Source organism: Metarhizium acridum (genome assembly GCF_019434415.1).
Source record: "Metarhizium acridum strain ARSEF 324 chromosome Unknown scaffold_1, whole genome shotgun sequence".
In the NCBI taxonomy this organism is placed as follows: domain Eukaryota; kingdom Fungi; phylum Ascomycota; class Sordariomycetes; order Hypocreales; family Clavicipitaceae; genus Metarhizium; species Metarhizium acridum.
The window spans coordinates 336,542-351,993 of NW_027094015.1; the positions used below are offsets into that span (position 1 = coordinate 336,542).

General features: G+C 50.2%; 3 protein-coding genes across 3 annotated transcripts; all 3 read left to right on the forward strand.

The window, feature by feature from the left end:
* Positions 1-80: 80 nt before the first annotated feature.
* On the forward strand, positions 81-2,222 carry J3458_000065 (uncharacterized protein; the record flags this gene model as incomplete). The annotated part of the gene is made up of 1 exon (XM_007808231.2): positions 81-2,222. The coding sequence occupies one exon, from the start codon at positions 81-83 to the stop codon at positions 2,220-2,222; it is 2,142 nt and encodes a 713-aa protein (XP_007806422.2).
* A 263-nt stretch (positions 2,223-2,485) lies between these two features.
* Positions 2,486-2,842, forward strand: J3458_000066 (uncharacterized protein; the record flags this gene model as incomplete). The annotated part of the gene is made up of 1 exon (XM_066115920.1): positions 2,486-2,842. The coding sequence occupies one exon, from the start codon at positions 2,486-2,488 to the stop codon at positions 2,840-2,842; it is 357 nt and encodes a 118-aa protein (XP_065977800.1).
* Positions 2,843-4,093: 1,251 nt separating this feature from the next.
* On the forward strand, positions 4,094-7,525 carry GDE1_1 (Glycerophosphocholine phosphodiesterase; the record flags this gene model as incomplete). Its single annotated transcript, XM_066115921.1, has 2 exons — positions 4,094-7,309; positions 7,376-7,525. 2 exons carry the CDS (start codon positions 4,094-4,096, stop codon positions 7,523-7,525), a joined length of 3,366 nt encoding a protein of 1,121 aa, XP_065977801.1.
* Between the last annotated feature and the right edge of the window lie 7,927 nt (positions 7,526-15,452).

Sequence of the window (15,452 nt, forward strand, 5' to 3'; positions counted from 1 at the left end):
ATCGTTCTCGTGGCCCCAATTAAGCCGCCTCGCCTCGAAACCGAGCCAGAGGCGTTTGCATTTCTTCGTATGAAGACGCGATGCAATCGCTCTGGACTAAAGCCGGTCAGGCTCATCGCTGCGGGTGCAGGGCCTGTAGCACCGCAATTGGTGCTGCTGGTAGACGAGCTACCGGAGCTACCGGACGACGCAAAGCGACCTTTGCAGAGATATTCACAGCATGTTACAGCTCAGTCTTTGCGACGGCTGCAACTGTGGATGCTGTACGAAAGGACGATCGCAGAAGGGAGCTGGACCGGCAGTTGGAGGAAGCTAGGAGGGAACTGGGCGAACTGCAGGAAAGGTCATCATCAACGTCGTCGCAGACGGAAGCCAATGCGCCAGACCTGTCAATACAGCAGATGGATACACTTTGGAAAAGTCTCAAAGCGATTTACCGAAATCGACCATTTATGAAGGAAATCGATAAACCGGCGGTGATCGACGCATCCGAGTTGATCGCTAATTTGAAGAAAGAATACTACAATGCCGTAGGAGAACCTTCGTTGCATTCCTCGAGGCAGATTAATTACGACCAATTGGAAAGAGCAATCAAGGCTGAAGAGCGAGATAGTCGAATTGGCTCTCGGGAGTCCCTTAATCAAGTCCACTTGCTTCGCGAATCTCACAGTGTCGAATACCTCGTTCAACAATTACTTCACCGCGCCGAGATGCTCGACAAAAGCTCAGCAGAATGCCCATCGTTCGATGAGGCTAGAGGACTGGCGGCGAAAGGATACCCAAACTTTTTATTTCGATCCGTAGATCCGGACAGAGCGGCGAAGAACACGGTAGCCTTGAATAACCAAATTCGATCTCTGGTCAAAACACATGGCCTTAGCTGGAAAGAGAAAATCGGCAGAGTTTGCTTTAACCTTCTTGTCTCCGCATATCCTCCCGATATGCATACATACAACACTCTCATCGTTGCCTTTGACAGATCGGGCCATCATGGGTTCTCCGACGCCTTGGTCTACTCATTCTTCCATAGACGGCTGTTGAAACCTACTCCGTCCACTTTTACAGCGATCCTTAACCATTACCGAGTAGCACGTAACCACGGGCAGTTTCTTCGCACCCTCGCTTGTCTTACCGGAATAGATCGCAAGTCGGGTGGGAAGATGGGTAGACGTCATATCAAAGACGTTGAAAGTTGGGGCATGGAGAAGTGGGCAGCCAATACTAAGCTCCGTACAAGCACAGGAAATTGGGTTTGGGAACATGTTCCTCTCAATGTATTGTTGGTGGAAACCATTCTAAACGGCCTCCTCCACTTTAAGCTTTTCGACGAGGCTGCTTCATTCTTCGTCTCCTGTATGCGTTCTGGAGTTGCCCTGAGTACCAGCGTCGTCAAACAGCTCTTTGACGAGTGTGTTGCTGCACTTGATTGGAGAGCAGCGGTGAGACTGATTCGAGGTCTGTCAGATAGTCAGAAGAGGTGGGAGATTCTCCTGTCGCAAGAAGATGCCGACACTACAGCACATCTTGTTGGCAGGGCCTTCGCCCTGATCGATATCTGCGGCCTCAGCACTCACAGAGAACGGGAGGGACGCCTAATCAACTTGGACATCTCCGGGCCCAGACTCAACAGACTCCTGGAATCACTATCAAAAGCAAATCTTTCACCGGATATACTTGTGCACCCTGGCAGCTTCGAAGTCGCCCGCACGAAGGAAGGTGCTGAGATGACTCTATCCAAGAGCCGACTGCTACAACTCGAGAGTATATGGAAGGAATACGAGTTTGTCCGAAAGACTACGAATTCGATCGAGAGCAAATTGTTGTACCCCGAGTTTTCGTCAACGTTTAGAACATCCATGGCTATACATATTAGCAAATCGGCTATCCAGAGATCTGTGATACTGGCACGGGAAGTTCAGGACGTTGTACCAGCCAGTGGATCACTGTCACTTCAGTCACAGCGAGCGGCCCACAATGAGCAACCCTCAGAGGAGGAACGCTTGTCGGAAGAGATGCAGGCAATGGCTGTAAATGATGGGTGGACGGAACAACAAGGAGGGCCGAAACTACGAGAAGCGCAAACAGCGGCAAGGGGCTGGAGTAGGACACAAGACGGGCTGGTTGCTGAACATGTTTGTTTTAAGCCAAGAGCACTGCTTACTTGGCAGCGACCTTCACACCGAGTCTACGCTGAGGGGAGGCAATGGGCTGTGGGAACTTGAATGTACTCGTGTTTGATACCGAAAATGTGGTGGTGGGATGTTGCCAGGGGCTAGAGAAAGATGGCATTAGACAGCGTCTTGCAGTTGTATGTACAATTTTAATTATCAATGTACAGTACGCTTATTACTGTACTCCTCCGTCCGTCACATTCCATCCTGGTGTCGTACAATCAGGGTGCTTGGCCTCGTAGCGATCATATGAGGTTCCACATCTGATTGGTGATTAGTAGAGGAAATAAAAAACTGAGACGTGATGAATCAAAATGTATCAAATGTCGGCTATCGCCAGGACGTGCGGCCACCGGCAGTGCGTCGGCCAGTCAGCTGGTCAAGCAGTCCGGTCAGTGTCGTCAGTGCAGGAGGGCCCTGTATGGCACGTTGGTGGAATCTGCAATTTGGATTGGTGCAGAGTCGAGTTACACAACGAGGGCGAGGGCACGGAATTCGGAGGCGTTCGAGGGCGAGACGGAGGCGTGCCCAAAACGATGATTGTCGATGGTGACTTTTGTAATGAGGATTTGGAGAGGCGTCAAGTGTCAGCCTTGGTCCAGTCAGATGCAGGTCTTGGTCCACGGTCGCCAATCAGCAGCAAGAAGTGGTTGGAACTGGCTGGAGCTTGAGCGAGTTACAAGACGGGTCGGATAGACCCACCCCCATGCTACAGGTGAAAATTCTTTGAGTCGCCCGTGAATACTCACTCCATTAAGCTCGTTCTTTGTTCTTGCTCCTCATGTCAACTCGAAGCATAAGTTATTATGGCTTCCCCACATCTCCATCCTGGATAAGGGCCAACGTTGATTTTTTCTTGAAATCCAGGTCAAGTCCCCACGAGGCACACAATTCCAATGGCCTTTTTGTTTCTCTTTCCCGTCCTGTGAAGGGTGCGCCGATCTGCTTTCCATGTCACACTACTGAATTCGTTGCTGGACGACAGACGCCAGACGCCAGACGCCGGACGCCGGACGCAAACGCAGGCGCAGACGACGAAAAGACTGGTAGCGAATCTCTACTCCTGTTGGCATTGTGGACGCTCCCCAGGATGGGGCGGTCTCACGATACCGTCAATTATTCGGGAAAAAAAAAAAAGCTAACAGCCGTCGTGACTTAATAGCTTGGGGGATCACGCGACCTGTTCGGGGTCCATCTTCTCTCCACAACTTCGCTCGGCACTCGGGGGTCGCGGTCCGTTGTTTTTGCCATTCGTTGAGGCGATTTTTGATTTCGACTGGTAATTTGGTTTCTCTTTCTTTGTTCTTGTACTTCTTTTTTTCCTTGCCTCTTGTCTCGCACTCGATTTTGTCTATCGTGGGACGTGTTCCGTCTGTCATTCACCACCGGTTCTGGTTCTGCTCTATCATCGAGTTGAAACTTGAGGGGCTGACTACGGAATACAAGGGGTCCAGTGCCAGGGGTAAACCTGAAAGTTCTTTTGCTCGCTAATTGAACTGGGCCTCCCAGGAGCGCGGCTAAATAGGGGAGTTGTGGAGAGCGACCAGAGAAAGAAGATTCTCTAGAGTTGCGAAGAAGCATCGTCGGTAGGATGAAGTTTGGCAGGAAGTGAGTTCCCCCAGGATTCCCGCCTTTTCTCAATAAACACCCCCCAAAAAAACCTTGGACGGGCAGAGTCACTGAGACGGCACCTTGCTCTTCGCAACTCGTAAAGCCTACCGCGCAATCAGGTCCCTGAATGGGCGGCCTCGTACATCAACTACAAGGGCCTCAAGAAACTCGTCAAAGCTCTGGCCCAGAAAGCAGGGAATGGAGGAACGGTAGATCCAGCAGGTGGGCTTCTTTTGCCATATATAACCTCACACTTCAAAGCGAGAAGAAAGCCTTGGGCGGGTTTTACTTACCCCCGGGTCCCCTAACTCATGACCTTTGCAGAGCTCTTCTTTGCCCTCGACCGTAATCTTGAAGATGTCGACTCTTTCTACAACAAGAAGTTCGCAGAGGCATGTCGGCGGTTGAACATCCTCCACAACCGCTATGGCCGCGTCCCCGACGTCGTGGCCACTCTTGACCAGGATGAGGTTGAAGAGGTCATGGGCGCCTTGCTCGAATTGCGAACACAGCTGAGAAATCTGCAATGGTTCGGCGAGATCAACCGCAGAGGCTTTGTCAAGATTACCAAGAAGCTTGATAAGAAAGTCCCACAGATTTCATATCAACACCGTTACATCTCTACCAAGGTTGACCCCAAGCAGTTTGCCAAGGATGGCAACATTAGTCGATTGCTTGCTGAGATCAACCGCTGGTTATCTGTTCTCAGTGATGCCCAGCAAATTGACGATTCCATGTCGGATCGCTCTACTCGCTCACTCGGTCGTGCCTCCGCCAAGGCCATGCTCAACTTGCCACAGTCACAGCTGGACATTTTGGATCATGCTGTTCGCAATGACGACATCTCGTCCCTCAAATGGGGACTCACCGACGCCAATGTAGGCTCAGACTCGTTTGCTCACACATTGCTGCTCAATCTTCTTCAGCGATCCATCTCTGCCCGTTCGAGGCAGTGCATCACTTACCTTCTTACCCAAGTCAATGGTTTGGACGAGCCCGATGACATCAATGGCCGAAACTGCATCCATCGGCTAGTCATTCACATCGGCCGTACAAAGTCTTCGACCCAGGATGATGAATCAAGCGCGTATCCCGTCCCTGTTGGAACACATTTCACCAATCGGCATCTGCAGCCGGCAGTGTCTGCGGCCGTTCCCGTCAAAGCTATCAATACTAAGGAATCCAACCTTCTTTCAAAGGACGATGAAGCAGTTCAGTTACTCATTTACCTCCTGGATCAGCTTAGTGAAAGTCAGCGTGTGGCTCTGAAGGGCCGTGATTCCTTTGGACGTCTTCCTTTGCATTATGCCGCCCAGTTTGGATTCGTTGTTGTCTGCCAAATCATTATGAAATATATGCAGGATTGGAACCAGTTTGACGCCAGGGACGGCATTGACGCTCCTGAATGGCATGACAATGATGGCTTTGCACCACTTCACTTGAGCGTTATTGGGGGCCATCCCTTGACCACGCAGGCATTGCTTCAAGGCGAGAACTGGCAGGGAAGTAGTGAGGCCAAGGTTCAGATTCGAAAGACCATTCCCAAATCTGGCGCCTCCCTGGCCTTGGCCACAAAGTCCAACTATGAACCAATTGTTCAAATGCTTGTTGACGCAGGCGTAGACATCAACTGGACTGACAAGACAGGCGAAACCGCCTTGCACATTGCAGCCAGATTCGGTCACGATGAGTGTGCTCGTATCATTCTCCGTGGGAGCGACTCCCAAAAGGCCAACATCGAGATTGCTGAAAACTCTTATTCTTGGACACCTCTTCATGTGGCAGCTGTTGACGGGTCGCTCTCTGTTGTACGGCTTCTTGTCGACGCTGGCGCCGACGTTTCCAAGCCCGACGCGTCAGGCTGGACAGCCAAGGAACACGCCGCGCTCCGTGGACACATGGATATAGCCCGGTTTCTCGCTGGGCATACCAACGAAGAGGAAGCCGCTGCGAGAATCGCACAGGGTATGCAACAGTCAAACCCACCAGAGAACTCATCCATTGACGGGAGGCGCTCCAATGTACCAAACAGCAATACTCCCCGCCCTGCTGAGCCTGTCAAGACCTTTGGACACCGGTACCTCACCGATGAAAGTCTGGTGCTTGTGAGTCTAGGAACGATGGACACTAGAAAAACCACGGAAGCTGTTCATCTTGACAGCGTTCCTCTCACCGAGGCGCACAGTACGCAGTTGGACACGGCACTTTCCGTGGTTGTGAGCGCCAATGGTGCCCATGGCGACCCGACCACCATTGATCTTCCAGTTCACGAGGGAATTTCTACCGAACCCATCGTTTTCAAGACAACAGACGCAACCAAGGTCAAACTGCTGTTTGACATTGTTCCAACCTACTCGGGAAGCGAGAAGAACAAGATTGGCCGTGCCGTTGCCCTGCTCAAAACAGTAAGGAAGACGATTGGCTCACGGCGCATGAATCTACAAGGCGATGTTTGCGTGCCCATCATGTCCAGTAACCTGGAAGTCATCGGCACTGTCAATTTCAACTTTCTGGTCATTACGCCCTTCTACCATCCCAACATTGAGATTACATCACGACAGACATACTGGAGGAAGCTCTCATCCACCATGCTAATTGGTCATCGCGGCCTGGGCAAGAATCTCACATCCAACAAGTCACTGCAGCTTGGAGAGAATACTCTGCCATCATTCATTGCCGCTGCCAATCTTGGCGCTCAGTACGTCGAATTCGATGTCCAGCTGACCAAAGACCACGTCCCTGTCATCTACCACGACTTCCTCGTCAGTGAGACGGGCATTGACGCTCCAGTCCACACGCTCACCTTGGAACAGTTCCTTCACATCAACCCTGCCAAGGCCAGCAGAGATCGGGCGCATAAGAATGGCGCCAACAGGGACAGCTTTGATGATGATCTTACTATCCGACCCCGGAGCAACAGCTTTTCGCCGCCGAAACGGTCCTTATCTATGGGCTATGCTGGCACCGGGAATGAGGAGATGGAGGAACGCATGAAGCATACTAGGGACTTCAAGGCGAAGGGATACAAGGCCAACTCTCGAGGAAATTTTATTCAAGCTCCCTTTGCCACGTTGGAAGACTTATTCCGCCAGTTGCCAGAGGAGATTGGTTTTAACATGGAACTCAAGTACCCCATGCTTCACGAGAGTGAGGAGCACGAGATGGACACGTATGCGGTCGAGCTCAACTCGTTCTGCGATACAGTCTTGTCCAAGGTGTACGATCTGGCGGAAAATCGTCACATCATCTTCAGCTCCTTCAACCCGGACATTTGCCTGTGTCTCAGCTTTAAGCAGCCTTCTATACCTATCCTGTTTCTTACGGATGCAGGATGTAGCCCTGTGGGCGACATTCGCGCATCCTCACTGCAGGAAGCTATTCGATTCGCCAGTCGATGGAATTTGCTGGGCATTGTGTCTGCTGCGGAGCCATTGATCAACAGCCCTCGTTTGGTCAAGGTGGTCAAGGAAATCGGTTTAGTCTGCGTCAGCTACGGTGTATTGAACAATGATCCCCTCATGGTTCAGGTATGCCCTCTTCCCCCGCTCTCACACCCCCGGGTCACCATGGGACTTTTATTGACTGCTCTACAGAGGCAAGTAAAGGAAGGCATCGACGCCGTCATCGTCGACAGCGTGCTAGCCATCCGAAAGGGTCTTACCAGTGGCGAATCGGCCGTGGACGGATCCAATGGCTCACCTACATCGGAGGACTCGTTGAAACTTGGCATTGAAGCGAAGTAAATCTTTACCCATGAGGCGCGGCCTGACCTGGGTTATTTAGAGGAGGGATATGCAAAGGGGTAAATAGCATTATTCGACAGGCATATGAGGAGGCTTCCTCCTTGAACACTTTTTACAATGGATTGCTTAGACCGTCTACGGACGATGACGACTAATGAACCTTTTGGACCCTCAGGTGTCCGCGTCCAGTCTCTCAACATACTGAAGAACAGTGGTGATGCTGAGAGCGACTGTTTGATGTGCATTGATGAGCAGGTTTGCGTTGACCTGTCGTGTTGCGAGGCAGATAAGACGTAGCACTGTAGCAGCTGTCATGTTGTCAATGCCCTACTGAAACAAAACTGAAGAGTAACTTCCGTCATCAGCACAACGGTAAAGGGGGATGGTTGAGCATGGTCAGAGTCTCAGCCAGCGTCATTCCTTATTCAACGCCAACACGTAGTTTCCGCTCGGCTAGATGGGGCAACATGGGCCGAGGAAGACATGTTGAGTACACGCCACGCCGTTCCCGCGAATGAGGGCATCAACCGTTCTTGGCAGCCAGCCGGTCCTGACGGGACGTGCGAATGCAGAAAGCCGCTTTTGGCACCGACGTACAGAGCGAACAACTAATTCGGAAGAAACAAGGAATCAAAAGAAACCATTCAGCTTGAGTTGTTACGTGGTCAATGTAAAAGGTATATTTCGGCAAGAAAACGGTGTGACGACGCGCCACGACCAACCTTCTGCATCTCCGCCGAGCGGCGTGGCAGCAGCATGAATCCAACGACCGACATATCGCGGGCCGGTGAGGGGGCATTCAGCGACCTTGACGATATTTGCCGTCGTGGCGTGCCGTGTAAAGTAAGTGTTGTTTTTATTTTTTACATTTTCGTTTTCGGTTCTCGCAGCGCATCAAGTGACAAATACGGCGTGCTGTTGGGCTGCATCACGCCAAGTTGTCTCGGGAGGGGGGGCGTGGGAGCATCCGGGCTCTGGCCATGCGGGTGTCTGTGCCTTTTTGAATCCCCCTGTGCCCTGTGGTTAACATGGCCACCTTTCTTTCTTTTTTTGCTTTCTTTTGCAAATCGACTTCCGGATGTGGTAGTGGCCGACTGTGAGGGCAGTTGTTCTGGTGTGACGTGATTGTGGTTGCGGAGTGTTTTCTCGGCTTGGGGGAAGGGGGGGGGGGGGGTTTCGTTTTTTTTTTTTTTGCTTGGGTCGTCTCCCCCATCTCCGGTTTTTCTTCTTTTCTTCACCGACGGCGTTTGGATCGTGGAGGAATCGGTAGCGTTGTTGGGTTGTGCATGTTGTAATGGAGCTTTTTTAATTTTCTTCCCCCCCTCGGCTCGATTGACTCTGGGCATTGCTGACATGAGACATAGTTCTACATTTTGTATTTCTCGATCCGCGTATTGGTATCGTGTTCCCGTGTACGTCATGGCAGTGTTGGCTGGTTGCGCCGCTTGGCTTCATTCTCTGCGTGTTGTCAGAGTTGAACCCTTGTGTAACCGATCTGGAGGCAAACACCATGGCAAAATGTCCCGATATCTCGGCGTCTTGGCGAAGGGGGGAAAAAAAAAAAAAGAGAAGCGTCATCTGACTACTTGCCTTACATGTAGTCCTTGATTGTCGTACAACCGCGAAACATGCTTAACCTATTGGTTCGAGGCGCCACCGTATGCGGGCGTCTATATCATTGTCCCAGGGCAAACAAACAAAACACATTACAAATAGCGGCAGGGCCATCGACTACGCAGCCTTGTTTCGTGGGCCCGTCCGCAACGTGCTTTACTAACGCCGCCGTCTCAACTAACACGGGCCCGGGTCTCCTTTCCCTTCCTCCACACCAGGAAAGGCTTTGATCTAAACTTCAAATACAACGGGCAAACAAGCTTGCCCAAAGCGCAGCCTCGTTCGTTGCCTCCCAAGTGAGCATCAATGACTCAAGCCAGCCGGATCCCCCACTTGACCGCCAATCATACGAAAGCGCAACTTGGCTCCAACGTCTTTGCCTCGGTGGCCACGTGATGGGGAATCCGGGAGCCATGCAGGAATATAATGCAGTCGTTCGGAGGTGTTAGTTCGGTGCGTATATGACGGTGAGAAAGATAGAGACGGGCACGTCGTGTCTCATGCCTATTTTCATTTCAAGTCTTGTTCTGACCGCTACTGGCGTGTTGCGTCACCCAAACTTTGTCATGGCTGAATAGTAATCACCCGTTTGCCCATATATGCGTCCTGTGATATACGGCGCATTGTCTTATCATGGCGTATGGCATGGAGCATGTATAGCAGCACATGGGGTGTACTTTGTCGCATATAGCATATAGCAGCTAAGTTATGTAGTTGAGTTCCTTTCCAACTAGTGAGAATCTTGACGAAACGACGCCTTCGTTTTCATCATCAATTAAACCGTCGTCTAAGCTTCAGTGTCCTCCCGCAGTCGGCATGATGCCGGCGCAGTTGCATGCAAAATGCAGTAGCGTAGTCTTCCAACCCAGAACTATGCATCAAAGGCTAACCATGAAGATGAGGGAGGGCGTGTGCCAATGTTCAGACCAGGTACATAGGGCTTCGGAAAAGATACAATGGTTGAAAGTATCCCACTTCCTCCCATAGTCTCTGCAGTAATGCGAGTGCATTGTACATATGCGCTGCAATTCAAATGCACGAGGAGACGCACGGGAAGACGCAAGGAAAAGAAAAAGAAAAAGAAATAAAAAAATGAATAACGAATTCAAAGAGAAGGGGTGTGCGTATTGCAGTGTTCGGATGTGACAGATGATGGCGGTGCTTGCCTTGATGTGGCGTCTCGTCTTATACTGCGTGCCACCAAGGACTGCAGGGCATGAAAATAAAACGAGGGCTCGTCTAGTTATCCCCCGAAACATATCCCGGTGTCACTGTGCTGTGTTTTCTTTGCGAGACCACAGGTTTTCGTTGATGGCACACGTGTTGCTTCATTCTGACCTCTCAAACGGCCCCTTTCCTAAACTTGGCTCATCGAGACGACTGGGGTGTCCAGGAGGCCGCAATAGGTGCTGAAATACACGGGTAAAGGGGACATGGAGACGTCTTACATATCGGATTGATTCGTCGGCGATGGTAGTCGCATCAGCCCGTCTGTCATGAGGCCTTGCCACACCCCCGGCCGCATGAACAAGCAAGCATGCTGGCGTGATAAACCTATGCTGTGCCCAAATAAGGAATATCAAACTTTATGCATTGGATGCCACGCCACGAAACAAGGAAGCAGACGTGTATCGAAAAAATGTGCAATTACTATCACGTACGCCAGGTGCCCCAACATCTTGGCCATGGCCATGGACACTGTCATCGGTCAATTTTCTGGCGTCTCTTTTGTGAATTCAGTGTGTTCTCAATCCACGCAGCTTTTGCTTCTGCCGGGCAAGTCCTTGGAGTCGGATTGGCTGCTTTTTTGCTTTTGCCAACCCTCAATGGGTTGGTTGCGTGAGGGGTTCGTTGCTATCACGGCTCCCTTGGCCAGGAACTAACAATATCATAACCAAGGGGAGGGTGTGAAGAGCAGAAAGTAGAAAGTGATAGTGGAAAGTGGAGAGAGCATCGTTGTTTCGGCAAAGCAATAATTTGCATGTAAAAGCAATGAAATGGCTGCGCCAAGGGATACGGGAATCGGCCCATAGTCGCATCGTCGTCCGTTGAGACATGGCGCATCTTGTTCTGCTACCATTTTGTGCATTCTCGTTTGCCCCCTCTTACTACACCTGCTCGCAGCATCTTGCAAAACGAATGCAAATGCGGATGCTACTGCAACTCCAACTTGCAGCGGAATCTGAACCCGGCCCCGGCCCCCCAGCCCATCACTTGTCAACTTTCCTGCGCCATCCAGGACCACGGCAGAATATCACTGGGCAATTAATAAGAGCAAGGCGCGGCTGTATATGCCATGCCCTCTCGACCAGCTTCGCCCAAGTGTGGTACGGACCAGGGTCAGAGACTCAGAACCAGCAATGCCATGAGAGTGGCACACTCGGAGACAGTTCCGCATATGCAGCTTTTCCGCCCAGTCCCAAACTTTTGGTCCCCCCTACAGGGCATAACCGGTCCGATGTTTGTGTCGAGTTGTTTTTTTATAGACTGCTCATATTATCTGGCCAACATATCCGGGGGGACAGGCAGGTAAAGAGTGGGCTATCACATTGGTGTCAGCTTTGAATACCAACAACCATGTCGCATGTTTCTTGCATCACGGTGATGAACCCCGCATGTGTCGCATAATTTTCATCTCTCGTGCTGCATATTGCCAAGTTGCCAAGTTGCCATGTCCTTTTCTTTTCTTTTCTCTTCTCTTCTCTACTTTTTTTTTCTTATTCTTTCTTTTTTTTTTGTTCGTCGTCGTATTTCTTTTGCCAGGTCAGGCTAAAATACCAAGCGATATCAGCAGCGAGAGTGTTGCGTAGCTACACACAACTCATAGTCCAAGTCACACCTTGTAGTAGTACCTATTCAGATATAACTTTCAAGGCACATTTGTCCCATCTTTGGCCGGGGAGTGAGTCACTAATAACTTTTCGACCCCAAGTTGAATAGGTGCCTATTCGCGTTCAGAGCGGAATTGTCGGTGCCTGAAAACAAGAACGTTGATGACGCAACTTGCGACAAATTCATACCAAGCAGGCTTGTAGGTCTTGTAGCTCTCGATTAGAGAGACGCGTTTCGGTTACAACGCTCACATTCTCAATCATGTGAGTGTCAAACCATGAGACCAGGACATCAGAACCAAACTGTGCCGCTTTGCGGCTCAATGCTAGTTGCATAACGTCACCACCATGGTCGCTAAGTGCAAGGGTTTGCCTTGAATCCTGCATAGGAACTGATTACAACTCTCAGCAGATAGAGCTTCTGCTTCACCCTAGGTGCAGTCTCGTAGCACGTCTTTGGAAAACCGGACTACACTGCCAGTTCCGACTTTGTCTCGGCTGCACTAATTTCTGTCATCAGAAGGTCCTAGCCGAGGTTAGAAACACGGACCTCCAGCCCAAGGACATGAGATTGACAGTTGATTTACTGACCTCTCAAGTCCATACCTTACGCCAACAAAACTGCAACACGCCCTCGTAGTGAGGATAATTCAGACATAACTGTGAGCACGACATATGCAAAGCACAATCCTCTCTTCAAGAAGACTGAGTCGTCTATGCCTCGGTAGTTTTCCTAAACCAGAGTTGTCCTCTCGCATCGTCCTGTGTCTTGTCTAGGACAAACAGTGAGAATACACATGCGGTTCAGCCTTGCAACGCTGGGCAGATTCGGTTGCACACGTATACTGACCGGTCAAGAAAATCGACAAAACCCATTCGAGTCTCCCGATCGTCTTCTGTGGTGTGACACGTCTGCCAACTGTATCATGCAGGCCAACTTGGGACGGTTGTGCAAAAGTGGTTCGCGGCCAGGTGCAGAGGACCGTACCATAACTGGAACTCTATGGTATCAAGGCCCCTGCGGTTGACCGATCAATTCTCTTTTGGACTTCGAACAGAAACTGCATATTTGAGTCCAGATGCAAGTAAAAGAGCCATCTTGACGCCCCTCCATCTAGTATAGTAGAGTACATGACATGTTGTCCCGCCGAGAGAAGACGCTGGCATAATTCAAATCATGCAGTCTGGCGAGGCAACAGAAACGACTAGCCATGTTTACTATCGCATTCAAAATTTCTGTAAAATTGTATTTATCAAGGAATCTTACCGTCTTACTGGCTTGTATCTGTTTTGTGAAACTAACCCAAGAATAGGCAAGGTTCTGCAGAGCTGCGGTGCGCATGTTCGGAATACCCTCATCTGCAACATCAAAGGAAACTCTTTGGAATACTTGGTGAGACGCAGCAGGCATAAATGTGGCTGAAATGATGCACAATTACCCGGTGCATTGCATGCAAGCCCCGGAAGCCTACTCGGTACATAGCCGTCAGAAGAGAGAAAGGCAGTCTCCAGCGTTCGATCGTCAACATATCCCAGGTGTAAGGCGTTTCACTAGAGATCCAATTAGCTAATACAATTAGTGAGCCTCATCCATCAGAACAAATTGGGCGTTACCAACAAGAGTAGTTGACTCCTGCGCGAGTTCTTCCCCCCCACAGCCGTCCACATAAATAAATAAAATAAAATAAAATCCTGCAAAATGAAACCCCCTCATGACAGTTGAGGCGTCTGTTGTGCATGATTGAAATCTCAACTCCGACCCCACACCGGTCTGAATTGGATCCGAACTGTATGCCATTGGGCCTATGGAAATAGGAGGCGAGATGGGGAGGTTGCCGATGACAAATGGGCTATGCAATGCAGCCCCCTTGTATGAGGTAGCAGTGTATGAGGTAGCAGTGCTCTCCTGTCACACCTTGCATAGATCTACTGCCGTGTAACGCGAGTGTTGAGCCAGCATGCCCAATGAGTTTGGTATATTGGTCTTGTCACACAGGCGGTGAAAGCTGAAGAGACAAATATAGCAGCGGTAATGGTGATTGCCGATGCACAATCTTGCCGCGCGACTCAGCCGCTACGTCATTATATTGCCAACGGCGTTGTCAATACCAATCACCGAAAGGCCGGACCATCCTCATCTCCGAGGTCTATGTAGCCCTACGAAAGAGTTCTTTTGTCGTTGTCGGCCTTTGGTAACAGCAGGAAAATGAGAAGTCGCCTCGACCCCGGGACTGTTCCAATCTCAATGCAGGTATCATGATGTGTCGATAAGTGGCCCGTCAGGAGGTATCACTGTAGTAACAGCCATTCTCTGGACCTCTGCTAAAAATCGAAAACATTTTGTTAGTAGATCATTTGCGAATTAGTGTATGGGAGCTTTAAAACTGATCACACACATAGTCATTGTGGATAAATGAGCACCACCCAACGTGCATGTACTCACGCAGTCGCAACAACGACAGGAACATCAGATCGCCGGTATGAGACCTTTAAATGAGGATTTAGTTGCAAGAAACTCAACCCGGACATTTGTAAATTGTTTCAATGGCCAGGAACTGTACTCGGCTCTGCGGTACTCTACTGCGACGGGTCAGCTCCTTCATTTTATTCTGAGCAGCACAAACTTTCAAAATGTATTTCCTGTGCCAATTCCATGTTGGGGGTTATCAGGAACCCCTCAAAAGTACACAGCAGTAGAAAGTAGTTCGCGTACCAGCGAAGACAACAACTGGCAACGTGCAAGTCAATATTCTTCGCAGCTTCGAGGAAAAAAAAAAAAAACAAGACAGCGGCAACCAACTGTAACATGGTTACCAGTAGGTCGTATAATACTCACTTAGGGCATTGTAGTAAGCAATCAACAACGCATAACAACGAGAGAGGCAGAAATACAGGGCGGCTCGGTCATTGCAAGTTTGTGTGCGGCCCGATCAAACAACATGCAACTAACAGTTAGACAACGATGAAAGACTCTTACCAAATCTCTAGCTTCATTCTACAACGCGTGGCAAGTAGCATCGCGGATAGCGTGCGATAGCTTCATTGGGAAACTAAGATTTGCACTCCATTCAGTTCTAGACTTCGTCATAGTGTAAACCAACGGAAAGTAACGATGGGGCTTTCACGGCAACCTGAGTTTGTTAGCAGGAAACGTCCCTTCCCACATCTCAGCTGGCCAAGACTCAGCCGCAGGGGAAAGTTCAGGGTTCCTTGTCTCTCTTCCCGGGTGCTCGTTCCTGTGGAGAGACACTAAAGGGATACCCACAGTTGATGCCACTGGTTCCTGGCATTGAACCTAAAGCCAATACCGGCGAACGGGTTTGAGGCTGAATCCATACCAAGAATTCGCCGATAGGGTGACAATACAAAGCCTCTCGCTTCAATGTCCTCCAAGTGGCGTCGCGAGACGCACAAGTTGTTCCCCCAAGGTAGGGCCGGGCGGTCAAATGATAGATAGGATATTGCTATTGAGAGATGACGTG